The sequence below is a fragment of the Rhincodon typus genome, chromosome 19 (assembly GCF_021869965.1).
Source record: "Rhincodon typus isolate 14 chromosome 19, sRhiTyp1.1, whole genome shotgun sequence".
Taxonomy (NCBI): domain Eukaryota; kingdom Metazoa; phylum Chordata; class Chondrichthyes; order Orectolobiformes; family Rhincodontidae; genus Rhincodon; species Rhincodon typus.
Window position 1 is genome coordinate 205,965 of NC_063350.1, and position 23,928 is coordinate 229,892.

Here is a 23,928-nt window from a genome sequence, read left to right on the forward strand (position 1 = left end):
TGCTGCTTGGCCTGCTGTGTTCATCCAGCCCTGCACCTTGTTGTCTCTGAAATAGTTGGATTGTTTTATGAGGACAGATTGAGGAAACTAGATCTGCAATCCTTACAGTATCAAAGAATGAGAAATGATCTCATTGCAGCATATAACATTTTTCCCAGCTAGTAATTCTAAAAACAGGGGACAAAGTCTCAGGATAAAAGGCAGGTTATTTAATATTGAGAATCTTTGTAATTCTCTACCTATAAACACTATGGGATATGGAGATTCTGCAGGAAAGTGCCAGGAGGAAGAATTTCAATTTGATTTAATTGAATAGCTGGATGGTCTTGATGAACTGGATGGTCTATTTCTCTTCCTGTGTTCCTAAATCTCCTCTGCACTTGTTGGTTCTAACAGTGTTCTGAAAATATTTGTGTTTTCCCAGTGTATTTGAAAAAAGATTGTACTACATGTTTCCCAAATTGTTGTATTTAGATGCTCATATTAGACCACTGCTATCAGGCTTGTAGAATATCTCCTGCTTTCCATTCGTTCCCTACCATCTATCTCAATTTCACTGAATGGATTCATATGGGAATCAGCTTAAAATTCATGGAAATGTTTTAAGAAGTCAAAACGGCAATACTTACCCATTGGTTGTGCGTCACTGGGAATCTTGAATACTTTATTGTTGACTTTCACTTCCCCAGTCCTGTATTCTGCTCCTGATAGTTGTAAATCTTTACACAGTTTTGTTAAGATCTGGGAAGGCTTCAGGCAGTCACGCCATGCATTGTAACCTTGTCTACAAATCAAGCAGGACAAAATACAATCAAACCAGATAGGTGCTTACATCACCGTTTAAAAAAATCATTTCTGACATGTGGGCATCTTTGACTAGGCCAGCATTTATGCCCATCTCTAACTGCCCGTGATAGTTAAGAATCAACCATATAGTTGTAAGTCCGCAGTCACATGTAGGACAGACCAGGTAAGGACTCTAGTTTCTTGGTCGCCATTCAGCTAATTTTTTATTGAAAAAGAACTTCACCATGTGCCGTGGCAGGATTTGAAACTATATCTCCAGAACATTAACTTGGGAGTCTAAACTACTACTCCAGTGACATTACCAATACAGCATCGCCTCCTGAAGCCAATTTAACTTAACAGGTTGAGGATCCCTATTAATTGCATAACAACCATAAGTGTCTAAAGTGGGATCACTATAGGTCAACATGGGTAGTCAAGTTTAGTTTGAATAAAAATCATTTTCATGATTTGCAAGATAAAGAAAGCCATTTCTTGCAACAAACACAGAGAATGCTGGAGAAACTCAGCAGTTCTGACAACATCTATGGAGAAACAGAATTAACGTTTCTGATCCATTATGACTCTTCCTCAGAGTTCTCTGTCTTTATTTCAGATTTCCAGCATTCACAATATTTTGCTGTAATTTAACATGATTTACTGCAGCCATTTCATATTCTGATTCTTTTCTTAATAAAAACCAAAAGAACTGCAGATGCATTAATAGAGGGATTGAGTTCGAGAGCCGTGAAGTTATGCTCCAGCTATACAAAAGCCTGGTTTGGCCACATCTGCAGTATTGTGTCCAGTTTTGGTCGCCTTATTACAGGAAAGATGTGGAAGCATTGGAAAAGGTGCTGAGGAGATTTACCAGGATGTTGCCTGGAATGGAGGGAAGGTCTTACGAGGAAAGGTTGAGAGAGCTAGGGCTTTTCTCTTTAGAACGACGAAGGATGAGAGGTGACTTGATAGAGGTGTACAAAATGATTAGAGGTATAGATAGGGTAGACAGCCAGAGACTTTTTCCTAGGGTGGAGGTAGCTATTACGAGGAGGCATAGTTTTAAAGTGAGTGGAGGTAGATATAGGGGAGACTTCAGAGGTAGGTTCTTTACTCAGAGAGTGGTCGGGGCATGGAATGCATTGCCGGAGAGGGTAGTGGAGTCGGCCTCATTAGGGGCATTTAAGCGGCTATTAGATAGGCATATGGATGATAGTATAAGGTAGGGGTGGAGGTTAGATAGACCTTAGGATTAGGGTAAAAGTTCAGCACAACATCATGGGCCAAAGGGCCTGCACTGTGCTGTACTGTTCTATGTTCTATGTTCTATGCTGTAAATCAGAAACAAAAACAGAAATTGCTGGAAAAGATCAACAGGTCTGGCAGCGTGTGAGAAGAGAAATCAGAGTTAACATCTTGGGCCCAGTGAAAGGGTTCTGAGGAAAGGTCACTAGACCGTAAACATTAACTCTGATTTCTCTTCACAGATGCTGCCAGACTTGCTGAGCTTTTCGAGCAATTTCTGTTTTTGTTTCTGATTTTTTTCTTTGTGTCTATATAATGATTTCATATGAAAATCCAGAAAGGAAACAAATAATTGTTATGCCTTGATTAATTTATAATTTGTGAACTAATGTAACAATTATTGAAAAGACTCAATAATACCTTACAAATCTAATGTTTCCAGAGACAACAAAACCAGGAGAATTGAACTCCCTCTAATTTTGATAAGCTACAGAGCCTCAAAACCTTGTTCAAAAATAAGGCTTATGGTTTAATCCAATCAAAAAGGCCAAAACGTTTTTATTTTGTGGGCTATGGTTTGAAAGTGAGATATAACAGATAGTGCTTTCAAAAAGAGAAAACGTACAAGGACTTATTTGTAGCTTTGTAAAAGCAAGTGAGACTAACTATTGCTTATGAAACAATGTCACTTTTGGGGATGTTGTGCCCAGATCAATTGGCATAACCAGGGTATGTTTAGGGTATTTCTGCCCACAAGCAGTCTTTGATTTTTCAGTTGACACCAGTTGTTGTGCGTTCAGGACAGCACAGCACAATAACAATCGTCTGATAGGACCAGCTGCAGTTTAACACAGGTCCTGTAAGGAGGAATGAAGACAGAAGAAAAAAGAAGCCCCACAAGCTTGCAGCATCAACATCTCTCACCCTTTCCCCTTGTCCTTAAAAACTGCCCTCTCCAATTCTATATCGAAAGAGCAGGGGAACCAACATTCAAAGTTTCAGAAAGGAAAATAAAGGTGAAGTCTACAGGAAAAGAAATATGCCTGGATCGAGCCAAGCAATCAGTGAAATCATTTGTCTGCTTAGGAATCAGCTTTCTTTTTTATTCACTTGTGGGACATGAGCGTAGCTGGCTGACCAGCATTTATTGCCCGTCCCTAGATGGTGGGGGTGAGCTGCCTTCCTGAACCGCTGCAGTCCATGTGCCATAGGAAGACCCACAATACCGTTAGAGAGGCAACTCCAGGATTTTGAGCCAGGAACAGTGAAGGAACAGCAGTATATTTCAAAGTCAGGATGATGAGTGGCTTGGAGGAGAACTTGTAGATGGCAGTGTTCCTTTGTATCTGCTAACCTTGTCCTTCTAGCCTATTGATGAGGGTAGTGCAGTTGATGTGGTTCATGTGGACTTCAGTAAGGCCTTTGACAAGGTCCCACATAAAAGCTGGTCCAAAAGGTAAGAGCCCATGGGATCCAAGGCAAATTAGCAAATTGGATCCAAAATTAGCTTACAAATAAGAGACAAAGGATGATTGTGGAGAGTTGTTTTTGTAATTGGAAGCTTGTGACCAGCAGAGTAACACAGGATCAGTGCTAGGACCCTTGCTGTTTCTTATGTACATTAACGACTTGGATGTGAATATGGAAAGTTTAATTAGTAAGTTTGCAGATGACATGAAAATTGGTGAGATTGTTGATAGCGAGGAGGATGGTCTCAAACTACGGTCTAAAACTGATCAGCTGGTAAATTGGACAGAGCAACGGCAGATTGAATTTAATCGCAGTAAGTGGGAGGTCTAATAAGGGAAGGACATACACAATGAATGGTAGGTCCCTAGGGAGTACTGAGGTACAAGAAGATAGATCCATGAAAGTGTCCGCGCAGTTAGACAGGGTGGTGAAGAAGGTATTTGGATGCTTGCCTTCATTAGCCAGGGTATACAATATAGGTGCAAGGAAGTCTTATTACAATTTTATAAAGCTCTGGTTATGTAACAGATTAAATAATGTGTGCAGTCTAGTTGTCACACTATCAGAAGGATGTGATTGCACTGGAGAGTGCGGAGGAAATTCACCAGGCTTGGAATTGAAAGTCTCAGTTATGAGAAGAGAATGTATAGGTGAGGTTTATTTTCCTTGGACCAGAGGAGGCCGGGGGTGGGGATCTGATTGAGGTATACAAAATTACGATTGGCACAGACAGATAGATTGTGAGAACTCTCCCCCATGGACGATGTGTCTAAGACCAGATGGCACAATTTTATGGTGAGGAGTAAGTGATTTAGAGGAGATCTGAGACTTTTTTTCACTCAGCGGGTGGTACAAATATGGAACATGCTGTCTGAGAGGGCGGTGGGGGCAGATACTCTCACAACATTTAAGAAACATCTGAATGAGCATTTAAAATGCCCGGGCATATTGGGCTATGGACCAAATGCAGGTAAAGGGGTTTGGTGTTCATTGGTCAGCATAGGTTTGGTGGACTGAAGGGTCTGTTTCTATGCTATATGATTCTATGACTCTAAAGTATGATCATCACCAATAACATTGAGGCATTATCAAAGAAAGCAAAAGGACCTGTGGAACCATTCCATCTCATTTTGTGATTTTGGACTGACGATACAGTACTGTGTTCCTATGATTATTATAGCTTCCACTTCACTGATAATACTTGTCTTTGTTTGTTTCTTGTGTCTGCATGTGTCTTTGTATGTGTCCATGTTTATGTGTGTATTAATGCATGTTAAATTACATTTATTAGAAATCTGGCACCTCTTATCGTTCTTCTTAAAATTAAGAGTTGTTATAAATAAAACTATATTTTCTTTGCAATAAAAAATTGATGTGCATATTCTTTTAACTTGAATTTCAGAGTTTGGTAGAATTGGGCAATTCAGTGATTTAATTAAAAGTTTGTACTTGTGACAATGCTGGGAATAGTGTGTTTTGATTTCCAGTGCACCATCCCTAGCGGGTAATGACAAAGTTTGAGGGCACTTCGGCTGGAATTTTGGAACATAAACTATGTAAGATTGGGTTTGGAGTTAGAGTAAGTGATTAAGGATAAAAGATAAACACCAGATTTTGTACTTGAAAGAGTATAAATAAGATGGCACGAGGAGCTTCAAAAGCCTTTCTGCAGCGGAAGAGCTACCAAAATTAATGTGCCAGCGATCCAAAAGCTAAGTTCTGAACTGGTGAGTAAATTAGAAGTGGAATAGTCTCCAGGCTAAAAAGGAGAAATAATTGAAAGGCAAGTACAGTATTTGGTTTTATAGGGTTACAAGAGAGACCAGGTACTCCGAGTATTGAGACATTGGAATCAGTTCATACTGTTTTAGTTAAAGCAGCTTGAGCGTGATAAATGAGAACATAGAACATAGAACAGTACAGCACAGTACAGGCCCTTCGGCCCACGATGTTGTGCCAAACTATTATCCTACTAAGATCAAACTACCGTGCATACCCTACATTTTACTATCCTCTATGTGCCTATCCAAGAGTCGCTTAAAAGTCTCTAAAGTATCTGACTCCACTACCACTACCAGCAGCGCATTCCACACGCCCACCACTCTCTGTGTGAAGAACCTACCTCTGACATCTCCCCTATACCTTCCTCCAATCATCTTAAAACTATGCCTTCTCGTAATAGTCATTTCTGCCCTGGGAAAAAGTCTCTGACTATCCACTCTATCTATGCCTCTCATCATCTTGTACCCCTCTTTCAAGTCACCTCTCATCCTTCTTTGTTCCAATGAAAAAAGCCCTAGCTCCCTCAACCTTTCCTCATAAGACCTGCCCTCCAGTCCAGGCAGCATCCTGGTAAATCTCCTCTGCACCCTCTCTAAAGCTTCCACATCCTTCCTATAATGAGGTGACCAGAACTGAACACAATATTCCAGGTCTAACCGGGGTTTTATAGAGCTGCAGCATAACCTCGCGGCTCTTAAACTCAATTCTCCTGCCAATGAAAGCCAACACACCATACGCCTTTTTTACAACCCTATCAACTTGGATAGCAACTTTGAGGGATCTATGGACGTGGACCCCAAGATCCCTCTGTTCCTCCACACTGCTGAGAATCCTGCCATTAACCCTGTATTCTGCATTCAAATTCGACCTTCCAAAATGAATCACTTCACGCTTTTCTGGGTTGAATTCATTCTGCCACTTCTTTGCCCAGCTCTGCGTCCTGTCAATGACCCGTTGCAACCTACAACAGCCCTCCACACTGTCCACAACTCCACCAATCTTCATGTCATCGGCAAACTTACTAACCCACCCTTCCATTTCCTCATCCAAGTCATTTATAAAGATCACAAACAGCAGAGGTCCCAGAACAGATCCCTGCAGAACACAACTGGTCACCGAGCTCCAGGCTGAATGCTTTCCATCTACTACCACCTTCTGTCTTCTATTGGACAGCCCGTTTTGTATCCAGACAGCCAAATTTCCCTGAATTCCATGCCTCCTTACTTTCTGAATGAGCCTACCATGTGGAACCTTATCGAATGCCTTGCTAAAATCCATATACACCACATCCACTGCTCTACCTTCATTGATGTGTTTTGTCACATTCTCAAAGAATTCAATAAGGCTTGTGAGGCATGACCTGCCCTTCACAAAGCCATGCTGACTATTTCTAATCAAACTGAGCTTTTCCAAATAATCATAAATACTATCTATCAGAATCCTCTCCAATAATTTGCCCACCACAGAAGTAAGACTGACTGGTCTGTAATTCCCAGGATTATCCCTATTCCCTTTCTTGAACAAGGGAATGACATCTGCCACCCTCCAGTCATCTGGTACTACCCCAGTGGACAGTGAGGATACAAAGATCGTTGCCAAAGGGGCAGCAATCTCTTCCCTTGCTTCCCGTAGAAACCTTGGGTATATCCCGTCTGGCCCAGGGGACTTATCTATCCTCATGTTTTTCAAAATCGACCTGTTCGAGCATATCTGCCTGTTTCATGCTGTCGTCACAAATGTCAAGGTCCCTCTAACTGGTGAATACTGAAGCAAAAATGAAGAAGGTAGAGGTAGCAGGGAAAGACTCGGAAAGTGAATTGAAATTAGAACGATAGAAACGGAAATGAGAAGGCTGAAACTTTCAGCATTCACTCCATCAAGTCCCCTCAGGATCTTTATATGTTTCAATAAGATCACCTATCATTCCTCTAAATTTCAACAGATGTCAGCCCAACCTGCTCAATCAGTCCTCACAAGATAATGCCCCTCATGCAGAACTGGTTGAGTGAACCTTCTCTGAACTATTTTTAAGGCAAATATATTATTGTATTTTTCAAATAAGGAGACTAAAACTGTACAAAATACTTCAGATGTGTTCTCACCAACACTCTGTACAACTGTAGCAAAACTTCCAACTTATACATTTCATTTTCGATTCTGACCTCTCTCTCTGCAGCTGCTCTGCAGCTGTAACACTAGATTCTGCACTTTGTTCTGCTACCCTGATGTACTTTGTATGGTGCCATCTACCTGTATAGCACGTAAAATCACACATTTCACTGTATTTTGGTACATGTGACAGCAATAAATCAATTGGTCCTTTGCAATAAATAACAATACTTCATTTGCCTTCCTAATCACTTGTTGTACCTGCATAGTTACTTTGTGATTCATGAACCCGGATTTGTTTGTACCTCAGAATTCTGCAATCTCTCTCTCGCTCTCTATTGAATAATATACTTTTTTTAACTCAACTGTCAAAGTGGACAAGTTTACATTTTCTCATTTTATTCCATCTGCCAAATATTTTTCTGTATCTTTATCCTATCTGTATCTATTTGCAGACTCTTTCAGTCCCCTGGATAACTTACAAACATAGGAAAATGGTTGTAGTTGTATCAGGTCAGTCATCTAAGTGGGTGTACGACAGAGGGTCTGTATGTGTGTGTTTGTGTAAGTGTCTGTCTGTGCGCGTGTCTGTGTGTGTGTGAGAGGGGGGACTTTCTTACAAGGAAAGGTTGTGAAGTTTGAGCTTGTACTCATTGGAGTTTAGAAAAATGAGGGGAGACCTTACGAAACATATAAGGTTCTTATGGGGCTTGACAGGATAGATGTGGAGAGATTATGTTCCCTTGAGGAACAGTGTGGGGCCAGAGGGCATAATCTCAGTACAAGGGGTTGCCCATTTAAGACAGAGATGAGGAGAAATTTCTTCAGTGGAATTCTTTCTGACAGTGGGGTACGGAGGCTGGGTCATTAAGTATTTTTAAAGCTGACTTGGACAGATTTTTAATCAGGAAGAGAATCAAGGGTTACGAGGATGAGGCAGGAAAGTGGAGCTAAGGATTATCAGATCAGACATGATCTCATTGAATTGTGAAGACTGACCTCGAAGGGTACTTACGCCTCATATTGCGTTGGCAATCCACACTGAGCTCGATGTTTACTGTAGTATCGATTCTCTAGATCAAGCTTAGTTTCACCAATCAAATCATCTGTTCCAACCATATCATGATCAAATATCGAAACAGTGAGCTCTGTCTCCATCGGAAATTCAACAGTCATTTCAAACACTCTGAGAAAATTAAACAACAAAATGTTTATTAATAAAGGAATTGAAGATTTCCATACACTTTATAACTAAGGAATTAAAGTATTTGCAATGTTAAAGTATTTGCAATTACTTGTATTGAACAGGCAGGTGTGTTCAGTTGAAACCAGAATACCATTAATACTGTAGGGCTCTTCTGGCATACTGATATTGTCCCCACTCCTGGACCGGAGGTCTGAGCTCAAGTCCCACTGGCTCCAGAGGTGTGTAATTACATCTCTGAGCAATCACCAGACCAGGATGTTCCCTCCCAGCCGGGGAACACTTCAGGGGTCAAGGACATTCGGCCTTGGATCTTCGGGTAAACATCCTCCAAAGCGGACTTCAGGAAACACAACAACAGAGTCTCCGAGCAGAGGCTGATAGCCAGGTTCAGTTCCCATGAGGACGGCCTCAACCGGGATCATGGGTTTATGTCGCACTACAGGTTACACCACTACACACACACACACTCTCTCTCTCCCTCTCTCCCAAACACACTGTCTCTCCCACATACACACGCTGTCTCTCTTTCTCATCTTCTCCCCCCACCACACACACACTCACACTCACGTGAATCTATGGGGTGAATCTGTATTTGCAGATATATTCTACTTTGTTCAAAAATCATGCAATTTATAGATACACAGTCAATTTGGCATTTTATAAATTCCTATTTTAGAAATACACCTGAAGAAGGAGTAGACTCCAAAAGCTGGAGCCACAGTGTGGAGCTGGAGGAACACAGCAGGTCAGGCAGCATCAGAGAAGCAGGAACGCTGACGTTTCAGGTCGGGGGCTAGTGTGTTCAAATTAACCTGTTGGACTATAACCTGGTGCCGTCTGATTTCTGACCAGGTTGATTGGGAAAATAACTTCTACTAATATCTTAGGGCTCACTAAAATTATCTCCATTACTGTCTTTAAAATGCAATCTATTTTCATTCGGTGGTACTTAATGGAGTGTTTACAATTTGAGATTCATAAAAATGTCAAACTGACAACTTAATCATGTCATTTCTTTTGAGCAGACCGCAGTGATCTTTACCTTCTTGGTCATAAACATAGATAAGTTTATCTATGGAGCTGCTTCTACAGAGATCAAAATACTCAATTACTAAACTCACATAACAAAAACTTTGACAAGCTACAGAACAGCTCATTTCCTTTTGAACAGCAAGTGACACACTTGTACATCAAGCACATTAACGGGCTGATGGGGCTGCCTGAGGGAAACGTCAGGTTATTCTGAATAGAGTAGCATTGTCAACCAATATCAGCAATTAATCCTTTCAAGTGATTTATTTTCCCAAATGTTTTGTTCCTAATCAGTCTGTTTTCATGTATCTGTACTTTGTGCATTTTTCTATTTTCATGTAGTCTTTTGCAGAAGCCATTTTCAGGCCCTTTCCTTAAGCGAGTTATTAGTATGGTAAGAAATTCTGGGCAGAGAAACTGCATAACTTATGAACAAAACAACTTCTTTTTGATCCAGTTTCCAGAAGTTTACTGTATTAGCTTTGATAATGACAGATTTGCATTAAATACTCACTCTCCAAAGACAGGGTTTAGTTGTTTGGTGATGTACCGCTCCTTACTGTCCTGGACTTGTTCACCAACTTTAACAACTATGTAGGGATCGGATTTTCCATTTAAATCAGTGGGAGCAAGATTAGTTGCCTTGGAAGAAAAGAGTTGTTAATTTGGAAAATCACAGAAGTTTAACAAAAATATTCATAGGATTTTGTTTTTTAAATTCTGTGCCCAGGAGTAGAGTATGACCCTACCTGAGATTTTAGAAAATAGACATGAGGCTGAGATAGCCATATCAACATCCTAAACATAACTCCAGGATTCCTGGGAAATCCCTTTGAGATTACAGCTTGAAGATGCAATGACAAGGACAGAATCACACTTAAGCCTACTGCCTCTTTCAAGGGTCACTGAGCACCCAGATATTGAAATGCTGGTGATTAGACTTTTTACCAGGATGACAGTCCAGTTCACACAGAATATTGGAAAGGCTCAAGACTTCATGGGATGCTTAGGCAATCATTCTTGGTTCCCTCCTTCCAACAAGAATCTTCTTCTTGATTCAGAACCCTCAAGCTGTTGATCTAGACTAGGCGAGAGAAGTTAACCGTTCTCCAAGTTCATCAGACCCTAGCTCCAGCATTAGGTCCTGCCAGGAACTGAGATTGCCACTGAGGGAGCAAATGACCTAGAGCAACAAATTAAAGATTCCAGATTCTTGCTGTTCTGTGGCTAGTCAGAAGGATCCCAGAAAATAATGGGTTGGATTTTCTGAGGAGTGGCAATCTCACAGATTTACAGTCCATCCTTGTTTTTTACAAAAGGGGAGAACACCACATTTGGTAGTAAACGGTAACGGAACAGTTCGAGGGAAAGACAGTCTAGTTTGCAGCCAAGATCATGAGTCCCAGATGGTCTGTTTTGTCCTGGGTGCAATACTTCAGTACGTAATGGAATGGCTGGATAAAACTCTGGAAAGGGAAGGTTAGGGTTAGGGTTAGGGTTAGGGTTAGGGTTTGGTAGTTAACTGGTGGTAGCTGTTCATGTGGGAATCAATGACACAAAGTGGAACAGCTTAGAGATCTTGCAGGGTCAGTTTCAGGTGTTAGGGAATATGTTGAAATGCAGGATTCCCCAGGGCAGTAATCTCAGAAATACTACCTATGCCACGAGCTTCACCATTAAGGCAAAGGCAGATCAGGGAGGTAAGTGCGTGACTTGAGGATAGTATGGAAGGGATGGGTTTAGACTTTTGGGACTTTGGGATCACTTTTGGGAAAGGAGAAAGCTGTTCAGAAGACAAAAACAAAAACAGAAATTTTTGGAAAAACTCAGCAGGTCTGGCAGCGTCAGTCGAGAGAAATCAGAGTTAACATTTCGGGTCAAGTGACCATCTTCAGACGTTCAGAAGGGTAAGCTGCTCACATGGCTGTTCTGAGGAAGGGTCATCGGACCCGAAACGTTAACTTTGTTTTCTCCTTCACAGATGCTGCCAGAACTGCTGAGCCTTTCCAGCAACTTTGTTTTTGTTCATAGATGGGCATTTCTCAGATTGAAGACGAGTTGAAAGTGGTGGTCCCCATGGATCAGTGATGGGACCCTTGCTCTTTCTGATTTATGTAGCAATTTGAAGATGGCTGTTGAGAGCAAAATCTCTAAATTTGCAGCTGATACTAAGCTAGGGAGAATAGTGAATTGTGAGGGTGAGGCTGAGTGACTTCAGAGGGACATTGAGGAATTGGCCAACTGGGCATACACCTGGCGGATGAATTTCAATGCAGAGAAATATGAGATAAAGCATTTTGGTAGAAGAAACATGGAGAGACATTACAGGCTCAATGGTACAACTTTGACAGGAGTACAGGAGCAGATTGATCTCAGGGTACACGTGTGTGATTCTCTGAATGTGGCCAGGCAAGTTTAAACATTTGTTCAGAAGATTTAAAAGGATCATTGGGTTTATAAATAGAGGCATAAAGTATAAAAGTAAGGAAGTGATGCTACACCTCTCCAAATCATTGGTCAGATCACATTTGGAGTATTGTGTTCAGTTCTGGGCACCTTATTTAAAGAAGACTGTTAAAGTCCTAAAGAAAATGCAGAGGAGATTTACTAGAATGATACCAGGGATGAGGGATTTTAGATACAAGGAAAGATTAGAGTGATTGGGTATATTCTCCTTGGAGCAGAGAAGATTAAGAGGTGATTTTATTGAGGTGTTCAAAATTATGAACAATATTGACAGGGTAAAGAAGGATACTCTATTTCCACTAGTTGACATATCAGTCATGAAGGATCACAAATTTAAGATTGTCAGCAAGAGAGTGAGGAGTGAGATGAGGAGAAACTTGTTTACTCGGAGACTTGTTCGGATTTGGAATGCGCTGCCTGGGAGAGTGGTGGAGGTGGATTCCATAGGAGGTTTCAAAAGAGAGCAGGATACATATTTGAAAGTGATAACCTTAGAGGTGCTCTGGAGTTAGGGCTGGAAAATGGGACTAACTGGGTAGCTCTTTCAGAAGCACAATTGGCAATGGGCTCTTCTTTTACTGTAAAATTCTATGATTTTATGATTTCTTTCCAAACAATTGGTCTTTTTTGATTGCTGTGAGAAGGGTACTTGGTTTGCCTTCCTCTCACAGATATGTGCTATCAGAGAATGGACAAAATGGAAATAATGCTTCAACAATTTGGATTCAACAATTTCCATCCTCTCAGATCTGTCACAGCACAGGACTGTGACAGGAAGTCAAATAAAGTCTGCTTTTCACAGAAATCAGCTGCTGTACTCTGATATTTACAGCTTTGACAGCTGCTATCGAATGATAAACATATAAGGTGTGAGGGCTCTTGTGGCAAAGTGATAGTGTCCATACCTCTGAGCCATGAGCACTCAGTTCAAGTCCTACCTGCGCCAGAGGTGTGTTATAACATCTCTGAGCAGGTCGACTAAAATACCCATAAGGTAAGTGTGAGGTTAGGGTGCTGGCAGGGTAGGATGCCAGATGAATATGTAAAAAGGTAAAGTCACCATAGACTTATGAGACCATAGGCCTGTTCTCTTAATAGAGAGAGATGACTGGTGGTGGTTTAACCTGAGGGTAACCATGCCTCAGGTAAGGGGTAAAGTTGAGAAGGAGAGTTCATCATGGTAACTTTAGTCAGTGTGGGAGTTGGACCCACATTGTTGGCATTATTCTGCATTGCAAACCAGCCATCCAGCCAACTGAGCTAAGTGACACCCAAGATGAGTAGGAGATGGTTAAGGAGTCCTGAAAGTATGGTGGTAGCTGGGTAGGTAGTAGGATGTAAGGTGGAAAAGGGCAGGTACGTGACAGGAGCTCAGAGTGGGTGGAAGCTGTATGGTCTGGGGAGAATGCATCATGTCCTAAGGATGGGCAGGCCAAAGGGAGATTGAGTCCAGAGTGAGACAAGAGGATGGTGAGTCTGGAGTGAGGGTAGGTTGGAGAAGGTGCCATCCCATGAGGGGTGAATAGGCGTTGGGTCTGGAGGGGATGGCGCCCTTGGGGTGTCAAGGTATGGTCTGACAGAGGTAAATATGGGGACAGTTTAATACTTACTCAAGAGTTAGGCTATGTATTTAATAGTCAAACTTGTCATAGAGTCATACAGCAAAGAAACAGGCTATTCGGCCTACAATGCTAACCAACAAACACCAAACCACACTCATCCCATTTACCCCCACTTGGTCAATAACCTACTGTGCCCTAACATTTTAAGTGCTCATCCAGATGGTCCTTAAATGGTATGAGAGTATCTGAATCCACCACCTTCTCAGGCAGGACGTTCCATACTTCAACCACTTTAAACCATTTACTCCTCGCCATAAACATATGTCCTCTAGTCTCAGAATTTTGTATCCCTCATTCAGATCCCCCCTCAGCCTCCTCTGCTCCAGGGAAAACAAACCCAGCCTATCCTATAACTGAGACTTTTCATCCCAGGCAACATCCTGGTGAATCTCCTCTGTACCCTTTCCAGTACAATCACATCCTTCTGATAGTATGGTGACCAGAAATACAAACATTATTTCACCTGTGGCCTAACCAATGTTTTAAAAAGTTGTCAAAAGGCTTCCCTGCTTCTAGATTTACGCCTCAGCCATTAAGCTCATCAGAACCCTCCAAAAACTCTAACTAAAATGGAGATAACACAGTGTGGAGCTGGAGGAACACAGCAGGCCAGGCAGCATCAGAGGAGCAGGAAAGTTGACATTTCGTGTTGGGGCCCTTCTTCTGAAGACTCCGGCATTGGCAGTTCTTGCAATCTCTAATTAAAAATGGATATTTTCAGACGGTTTCAAGTGTGGACGGTTTGTCTAATGGGAAATTCAATTTCCTGGGAATTTCTTAGACTATGCTATGATAGGGAATTCCACAGAGTCCAACACTGGAATAATGGCTATCTGGCTAGCAAAAATTCCAGGCCAAGCTCTAAGGATTATTTCTACATATTGTAGATTTTCAATGAGATTCCGACTTTCTGCACCGTGGATGATATTTAATGGAAATGGTGGTAGTTTTACCCACTGGCAAGAGTCTTGTATCTTCACTTTCAGGAAAAGCATATCACTGGACTGTGGTGGGCTTCCCCAGGAATAGAAGTTCCCTGCCAAGAACTGCTGACCACTTAGTCATGTTATTTTTCATTATTCATTCACAGGATGTGTGCAGCACTGACCCGGCCAGCACTTTTTATTGCCCATCCCTAACTGACAGTTAAGAGTAAACCACATTGCTGTGGGTCTGGAGTCACATGTAGGCCAGACCAGTTAAGGATGGCAGATTTCAGACAGCAGTATCAGTAGCTCCACCCAGGAGGCGATGCCTGCTACTAGTATGACATTAGCCTGAGGCTTCATATAATTGCCAGATCCCAAGGCCACAGATGAGGATGGCAGGACAGATCTTAGGCTAGGGGTAATGGGGAAAGTAGCAGTAGGAGTTGGAAGGTGTGGCTAAATCAGGCTCTGAGTACCATTGAATGAGAAGGCCCTTCTCCCAAAAACAAGCAGCTCTAATGAGGTTTACATCTTGGGTTTCCTTGTGGTAAGCCCCCCACTGGCACTGAGATAATACCAGTTGCACAGGTGAGTCACAGACATGAGTATAAACTGTCAAGGATATAATGTTAGTCAGGGTTCCCACCTACCACTCTCCCACTCAATCAAATTACCCCTGTTACTAAACACACTAAACGGAAGCCTTTAAACTCCACCCTTTCTTTCTTAAAGCTTCTTTGGAAAAATAAATATATTCAGAGTTAGATTAAAGAGGCTCCATTTCATTCATTAGTCTAACACATTATATTGTGGCCATGCAAATTTGTAAAATCCAGTGAGAAGTTGTACTCACTTTCACCACATAAACCCTGACAAGAACTTTGATTGGTCTGTTCTTTGGGATACCCTGTAATATCTTAAAATCAGCTTCCGCTTCATCATTTGGGTAGATTCGGAAGGAGCCCTAAATAAAAACAAAAACAAAATTAGATAAATCCAAATATACCCCAACTTGAGCTTCCACCCATCCCTGCCAGTCTGATAAACCAAAACTCAAATATCAAAGCCCCAAGCCAAGAAACCCCAGCACTTTTTTTTTCTTTACTTTTTCATGGCTTGTGGCCAGCACAACATTAATGCCCATCCCTAACTGCCCTTGAAATGGCTGTCTTGACCATTTCAGGGGACAGTTAAGGAATAGGTACGTTAAAGTTATTGAGAAGATTTATAGCTCAGGTTGTGGATGAGGTTGTAGGCTTCCTCGCTGAGTCGGTGTGTTTGGTTTCAGATGTTTCGTCACTTGCTAGGTAACATCATCAGTGCGCCTCCAGTGAAGCGTTGGTGTTCTGTCCTGCTTGTTATTTATCTGCCTCGGTTTGCTGGGGTGGTTGGTATTACTCCCAGTTCTGTTTCTCAGTGGTTTGTATATCGGGTCCAGTTCAATGTGTTTGTTGACGGAGTTCCGATCAGAATGCCAGGCCTCCACAAATTCCCTGGAATGTCTCTGTTTGGCTTGTGCTATTATGGATGTGTTGTCCCAGTCAAATTTGTGTCCTTTATTGTCCATTTGTATTGAGACCAGTGAGAATTGGTCGTGTCTCTTGGTGGCTAGTTGGTGTTTGTGTATCCTTATTGTCAGTTTTCTTCCAGTTTGGCCTGTGTAATGTTTCTCACAGTCCTTGCATGGTATTTAGTATATTACATTGGTATTATTGGTTGTGGAAAGGGATCCTTTACATTCGTCAGTAGCTGTCGCAGGGTGGTTGTTGGTTTGTGGCCTACCCTGATACCTAAGAATCTTTGTAGTATTGTGGTCATCTCTGATATGTCCCTGATGTATGGCAGGGTGACTGGTGTGTCTGGCCTTGTTGTATCTTCTTGTTGTGGTTTGTCATGGAGGTAACAGCAGATTGTGCTTTTTGGGTATCCATTCCTTTTAAAAACTCCCTATAAGTGCTCCTGTTCTGCTTTGTGCAATTCCGGGTTGTTGCAGTGTGTTGTGGCTCATTTAAATAATTCCTGATGCAGCTCCGTTTATGGGTGTTGGGAGGTTGTTGGTGTAATTAAGTATCTGGTCCATATGTGTGGTCTTTCTGTGTACACTAGTCTGGCGTTCCCTGTTGTTCTTACGTTACACCATTACATCCAGGAAGGGCAGTTGGTTATTGTTCTCTTCTTCTTTTGTGAATTTTATTCTGGTGAGGACGTGGTTTATGTGTCAGTGGGTTTCTTCTAGTCTTGTGCGTTTGACAACGCACTTCTTCAATGACTGTATATTGAAACAAATCAACGGAACACCAATGGGATCCCCAATATTAGGACTGATAGCAGAAGCAGTAATGCAAAGGTTAGAACAGACAGCGCTGCCCACTATACAACCCAAACTCTGGGTCCAACATGTAGATGACACCTTCGTGATTATCAAATGCACAAGACTAGCTTTTGTTGTTGCACTGGTTCTTTCTTATGTACAATTTTAAGGTTGAAAAAAGGAGCAGTTACTTTTAAAGATAATTTTTGATTGGGTGTTTATTTTTAAGTACATTTCTAGACTTGCCATTTTACTATGTGTTGGGCACACTGGGTGAGGGCATGGAGGGTGAAGGACAGACCATGGAAGAAGCATGTGGGCATGTGATGGGTACGTGAGTAATATCTTTTAATGTATCTTTGAAAAAATTTCTGAGTCCAGACTAAGGTTCACGGCTCTTCAAAGGGGTCCTGAACCACGTTTTTCCTGGGCTATGAAAATTTGCATGCTGTCGGGGGAATGAGATTAAACCCCTGAGACAGAACCAGCCAGTTGGAAGTGTAGGCCATAGGTTCACAGCCTGCACCCTTATCCCACACAGATGAAAACTGCCATCGCCAGGAATGGGGACAGAAATAGAATCCTGGAATAGATTTTGCCTGCCATTTTGAGAGGCCTTTGGAGTTGGCTTAATCCCAGGAAAATACAACCTATTATCTCAAAATAAAAGGACAGTAACTTCAGGCTGAGATGAGGGGAATTTTTTTTTTTCACAGAGGCTTGCGAATCTTTGAAATACTCTACTTCAGAAAGCAGTTGATGCTCAATAACTGAGTGTATTCAAGGCCGAGATTAATGCATTGTTGGACTACAGAATCTAGGGATTCGAGAGTTGGAAAGGAGAGTGAAGCTGGGGTCAGGAATCAGCCACAAAAAGATCAGGCTTGAAGGAACAAATGCCTTATGCCTGCTCCTACTCCTTTTGGCTTAAGCAAATTGTTACATAAGAGCCTATTTGACGTTGAAGAATACGATTGGAGTTTAAACTTTATGCACTTTGTCATTGATTTTACTAGAGATAGACATGACAAACATGAACATACGAACTCAATAATCACAAGTGATTCTCCAGTTAGTAGCCAGGGCCTCAGCAAGTTGCTAAATTACTAAACAATTAACAAAGCTGACCTTGTATTTGCCCATAGTTCGATCATCAACTTTATCTCCAAATTCATTTCCATTGGCTTTACCTCGGTACAGTGGGAAGATATAGAGCCAATCTTCAAAGTTAGAGAATTCTATCTCTAGTTCTGAGTTGAAAATCTGCAACAATACAGAAGGAATTGTTTACCGCTCCATACATTCGCTGTAATGAAGGAAAGTCTGGATAGGTAAAGAGTTTTTGGCTTCAATAAAACTGAGTTAAATAACTACCATAAGCTTATAGTCATGATCTGCATCTTCTGTAAACTTTCAGCCTAGATTGTCTGGTGCTAATGCTACCAAATTCAAGTTACATTATGTAAAATAAAATTAGTGCATGTTGGAAATAATCATTTCGTCTGGCAGCATCTGAAGAGAGAGACTGTCAGAGATAACATCAGAGATAACTGAGACATCAAGCTGACGATCTTTTGGCAGAATCTCTCGTTATGGATTCACCGATTCACAATTCATTGTCCTCAACATTGTCTATTGCTGTTTAGAGAGAGTCATCTCATTCACCCTACAAAAGATTCAAATAGAATTTAATTTTTTACTCTCCCACCCAACGTGAATTGTTTTCTGATACATAGGATTTCTGCACATCTTGGAAATGACAGGCATTTCTCATTTAGCACATTATTTTGGGAGATTTTAGGAGAACATCTGCCTTCTGAGTGCTTCCTCATTTTTCTTCCTATACTCATCCTGCACCCCATTAATATCAGCCCCCAGAAAGCAACATGATCTCCACTCCTCAGAAAACTACTCTAACACATTTTCTCCTCTAAGTGCACAGCTGCGGAGTTTCGACAATTTAGATTAGTGTAGGTAAATAAACACACAAGGGAGAGAATAGGGGAGTAAAACAGAGGAATCTAAAGAAGGATTTTAAAGATGAAGCAGTTAATGAATGAATGGAGGTCTAATAAATAATTAAGGTGAATGAAAGGTTTTCCAATTGAAGTGGCTAAGGGGGAGGGTTACAGACTGGCTGAAGAATGAAGTGTTCAGAAAGTCCTGGGTTCAAGAGAACTGCACAAAGAGAGATTTATAAACAGCATCAGGAACCAATGTAGGCTCATCAGGATAAGACGATGCACATGAGGCAGGATATGGCTTCAGAATTTAGGTTGAGTCCTGATGAAGGGTATAAACCTGAAACGTTGAATTTCCTACTCCGCTGATGCTGTCTGACTGGCTGTGTTCCTCCAGCTCCACACTGTGTTGACTCTGACTCCAGCATCTGCAGTTTTTGCTATCTCCGAGTGTCTGAAACAGTGTCGCCTGGTTCTAGACTCCTCACAAGTGGAAAGATCTTCTCAGTATCCACCCTGTCCAGACTCCTCAAAATCTTATTTCAAAAGATCACCTCTCATTTTCTCGACTCCATGTGCACCATCTGATGTGTTAAACCTTTCCAACAACCTCTTCATCCCAGGAATCAGCCTAATTAACCCTCTCTGAACTGTTTCAAATTTAAGAGAACAGTATATCCTCTCGTACGTAGTGAGACTAAAATTGCACACCATACCCTAGATGTGATCTCAGCTACATCCCGTACTGCTGCTGAAAGACTTTCTTTCTTTTATATACTGTTCATCTTGCAATACAGGCCAATATCTGACTGAATTCTGAACCATTTGCTGTACCTGCATGCTAACTTGTGTTTCATGTACGAGTACATCCAGAGACCACTGTACTCATTATTCTGCAGACTCTCTCCATTGAATTATTCTGCTTCTCTATCCATCTTGCCAAAGAGGACAATCTCACATATTCCTACACTATATTCCAACTGCCAAACTTAATCTTTCTATATCCCTTTGTAGATCCTTTGTATTCTCCTTGCAACTTATTTCCCTACTTTTGTATCATCAGCAAATTTTACTAAACACAGTGGGTTTAAAAGTTGTTCAAGTACCACTTGAAGGTTTGAGTACAAAAATGAAGGCTAACACACCAGGGCAGTACTGAGGGATTGCTGCACTAGTGGACAGTCATTACTGAGGAATGCCACACTATCAGAGGGTCAGTACTGAGGGAATTCTGCACTGTCAGAGGGTCAATATTGAGGGACCACCACTCTGTTTGTTGAGGAAGCACAGCACTGTCAGAGAGTCAGCGCTGAGTAGATGCCGCACTGTTGGAAGATCAGTACTGAGGGAGCACTGCACCGTTAATAGGTCAGTGATTAGGGGCAGCCGCACTGTTGGAGATCAATGCTGAGGGAATGCCACATCACCAAAGGGTTAGTACTGAGGAGTGCAGCATTGTCAGAGGGTCAGTACTCAGAGAGTGCACACTGTCAGAGGGTCAGTCCTGAGGGACCGTCGCACTGTCAGAGGATCAATACTGAGTGAGTGGGGCACTGTCAGAAGTTCAATACAGAGGGAGCACCGCATTGTTGGAGGGTCAGTACTGAGGGAGTGCCGCACTGTTGATGTGATATTGAAGTTGGTCCTACCTACCTGCTCTATTGGATATAAAGGTTTCAAAGGTCACGATTTTGAAGAAGAATTATGGGAGTTACGCCTCTCATCCTGGTCAATATTTATTCCTCAATCAATATCACAAAGACACATTATCTGGTCATAGGAACAGAGGTAGGCCAATTAGTGGTTTAGTACAGGACTTGAATATTGCCAAAAAGACATATTTTGTTGGAACTTTTCACCTTGTACTCATCAGTGTGATTTGCAAGAATGCCAATTTCAGGGAAAACCAACATTTATAATTCATTTCTGGAGAGTGCTGACAACCAACTTAGGATTGTCAGTGAGGCTTGCAGTGTCGTGAATGTGTGTACTTCAAGACTCCCCATCTCTCCCTAATGAAAACATCTTCTCAACATCAATCCTGTTAAGCACCCTCAAAATTTTCAATGTTTCAATAAGATCACTCCTCACTCTTCTGAATTCTAATGACAAAAGGCCTAACCTGTTTAACACAGTGTGGAGCTGAAGGAACACAGCAGGTCAGGCAGCATCAGAGGAACAGGAAAACTGACATTTCAGGTCAGGCACCTTTTTTTGACCATTTTTTCTGAAGAAGGGTCCCAACTCAAAACATCAGCTTTCCTGCTCCTCTGATGCTGCCTGACCTGCTGTGTTCCTCCAGCTCTACACTGTGTTATCTCTGACTACTGCATTGGCAGTTCTTACTATCCCTAACCTGTTTAGTTGTTGTTGATAAGTCATCTCAAAGTCCCAGGGAACAACGTAGTCACTCTCTTTTGAACAGCCTTTAATTCCAGTATATCCTTTCTTAAATAAGGGGAGCAAAACCAGACACAGTATTCCAGGTACGGCCTCATCAACGTCACACACAATCGTAACAAGATTTCCTTATTTTTAAACTCCTAAACCCTAGCAATAAAGATCAAAATTTTACATGCCTTCCTAGTTCCTTGCTGCACCTGCATGTTAATATTTTGCATTTCATGCAAAGGGAGATGGTGATGTAACAGTAATGTCATTGGACTTATAATTCAGAAGCATAGGCTAATGTTCTGGGGACATGGGTTCAAATTCTACCATGGCAAATCCATCAGAACCAGAATCACTTGGGGTGAACCGCCATCCACATTCTGTCTGCAGGTTTGTGAAGAGGTCTGTATTTCTCATTAGAATTCCATTTCTCATAAAGTAGCATTCCAGCACTCCATCGGATACAGCTTCTGTTTGAGTTGATTGGGCTACTTTACTTAACTCTGGTTCAGCTTGCTAAGCCTCAATCAGAGAAGATATTGAATCTTCCTTTGGATTATACTGAAGAAAATTTCAGATAATCAAATAACTGTGCTGCCAATGCAATCTCCCAGAATGGACATTGTTTAGCTATTAGTCAGGTTAGTCCATGAGGGAAAATTCCTGGAACTTTTTTCCATAACTGCTCTATCTCCTTGACTTAACTTTAGCTTTCTGTGACTACTGAGGAGGCTACAACCTTCAATTCTATAAAATCATTCCCTATGAGTAGGGTAAATTACAGACAAATCCTGCAGTTACTGTTCCAGACATCATTCCGCACCTTAGGTGCACCTGATATAACGGTACAGGTACATATTCCCTGCTGATTTGTTACCCATTTACTAAAACTTTGGCATCCAATGTGTTCTCTGGCAGATTTGGCAGGCCTTTCCCCAACAAAGGTTTCCGTGGCTCCTGTTTCTCTAAATGTGACTATAGGTTTAATGCCTCATTCAAGGATTAAAGAGTTACATTTCCCATCAAAAGAATTCCCTGCAATCTGAATGAGGATGTCCACTTTTCACAATGGAAACACTTAGGCCTTTGGCCATTATTTCCACCTTCAGCATTTGCCTTTCAGACCTTAAGGGGAGATCTTGAGTCTTCCTAGCTGTCCCATCTTATCGATATCTACTTGTTTTTCTTTGACTCTTCCACATTCTATCTTTCTCAGGTTTGTAAGGGTGATGGAGAAAAAGTTTAGATTTTTGGATCAGTTCGTAATCATCAGCTATATTAGCTGGATCAGCCCAACCCTGCTGCAAATGTATGAAAGTAAGCTTCTCAAAATCTGTGTAAGTCTACCCAAGCTGCTTCCAGATATTTTGAAATTTCTGCCTGTAAGCCTCAGGCACCAACTCATTCACACTGAGAATTGCCTTTCTACCACTTCATTACCTATGGAAGTCTCTTCAGAAAGCAGGATATAAATTTTGTGCGCTCTTCCTGTCAGCCTGCATGCATAAGCAATGTACAGTTTTCTTGAAGCCACCTCATCTGCTTAGCTATTTTTAACTAAGAAGTAAAAAAATGTGTTTGTAAATCATTCAGGGATAAATCTTCCACTTGCAGAAAAGTCTTAGCAACAGCTGAAACCATTCTGATATTATAATAATGCACAAGAAAATTGATATATTTCCTTTCAGCATTTTCCAATTATTAGCACCACCCTTCCAATGAAACATGTCCTTGACCTGCTGCAAACCTCCACTTTGATGTTTTGACCAAGACTGAAGGAGTGTGCTGTTACTTTTAACAGTTAGCATAATAGCCAATTAAATACCCTATCTATAGCTATAAATAGATCAACTAGACTTCTTACTAAACATAATTATGGACTTATTATCAAAACAAAACTTATTCAATAAAGGTTACTATTGGTTATTATAGACAATAATATTGAAGTATTCCTAAAACTATCCACAAAACACACATGCACAGAATTTGGGAAACAAGAAAACAAAACAGATTTCTTTGCAGAGATTAGATTTATTAGCTTTTTTCCCTAGGGTGGAGGTAGCTATTACGAGGGGGCATAGTTTTAAAGTGAGTGGAGGTAGATATAGGGGAGACATCAGAGGTAGGTTCTTTACTCAGAGTGTGGTAGGGGTGTGGAATGCATTGTCGAAGAGGTTAGTGGAGTCGGCCTCATTAGGGGCATTTAAGTGGCTATTACATAGGCATACTGATGATGGTATAAGGCAGGGGTGGAGGTTAGATAGATCTTAGGTTTAGGGTAAAAGTTTGGCACAACATCGTGGGCCGAAGGGCCTGTACTGTGCTGTACTGTTCTATGTTCTATGTTCTATGAAAACAAAACACCTTGCCAATGGACAATTCTTAAAAGGTTAAAGTGTAGAATGTCCCTGTGATGTTTGGTCAAGTCACTAATCACACACTGTTGTTCTGCATCTTACAGATGCAACATGCTCAGAAATATAATCTTAAGGTGTTATTTCAACTACACTTCCAAGAAAATAAATAAGTTTCACCACGAAATAATGCAGATTTTTCAGAAATGGGGGTGATCAGCCAAGCACCTTTTACATCACAAGCTTTATTCCAGCCCAGTTTA

General features: G+C 41.4%; 1 protein-coding gene across 1 annotated transcript in view; it reads right to left on the reverse strand.

The window, feature by feature from the left end:
* Positions 1–23,928, reverse strand: part of LOC109915181 (fer-1-like protein 4) — a 223,800-nt gene that overhangs the window by 45,762 nt on the left and 154,110 nt on the right. The window contains exons 32-37 of the mRNA XM_048608493.1: positions 18,088–18,222; positions 15,502–15,612; positions 10,146–10,273; positions 8,408–8,578; positions 630–784; positions 107–167 (exon numbers count right to left, since the gene is read on the reverse strand). Of these exons, the coding sequence (XP_048464450.1) occupies positions 107–167; positions 630–784; positions 8,408–8,578; positions 10,146–10,273; positions 15,502–15,612; positions 18,088–18,222 (761 nt within the window). The remainder of the gene's footprint in view (positions 1–106; positions 168–629; positions 785–8,407; positions 8,579–10,145; positions 10,274–15,501; positions 15,613–18,087; positions 18,223–23,928) is intronic.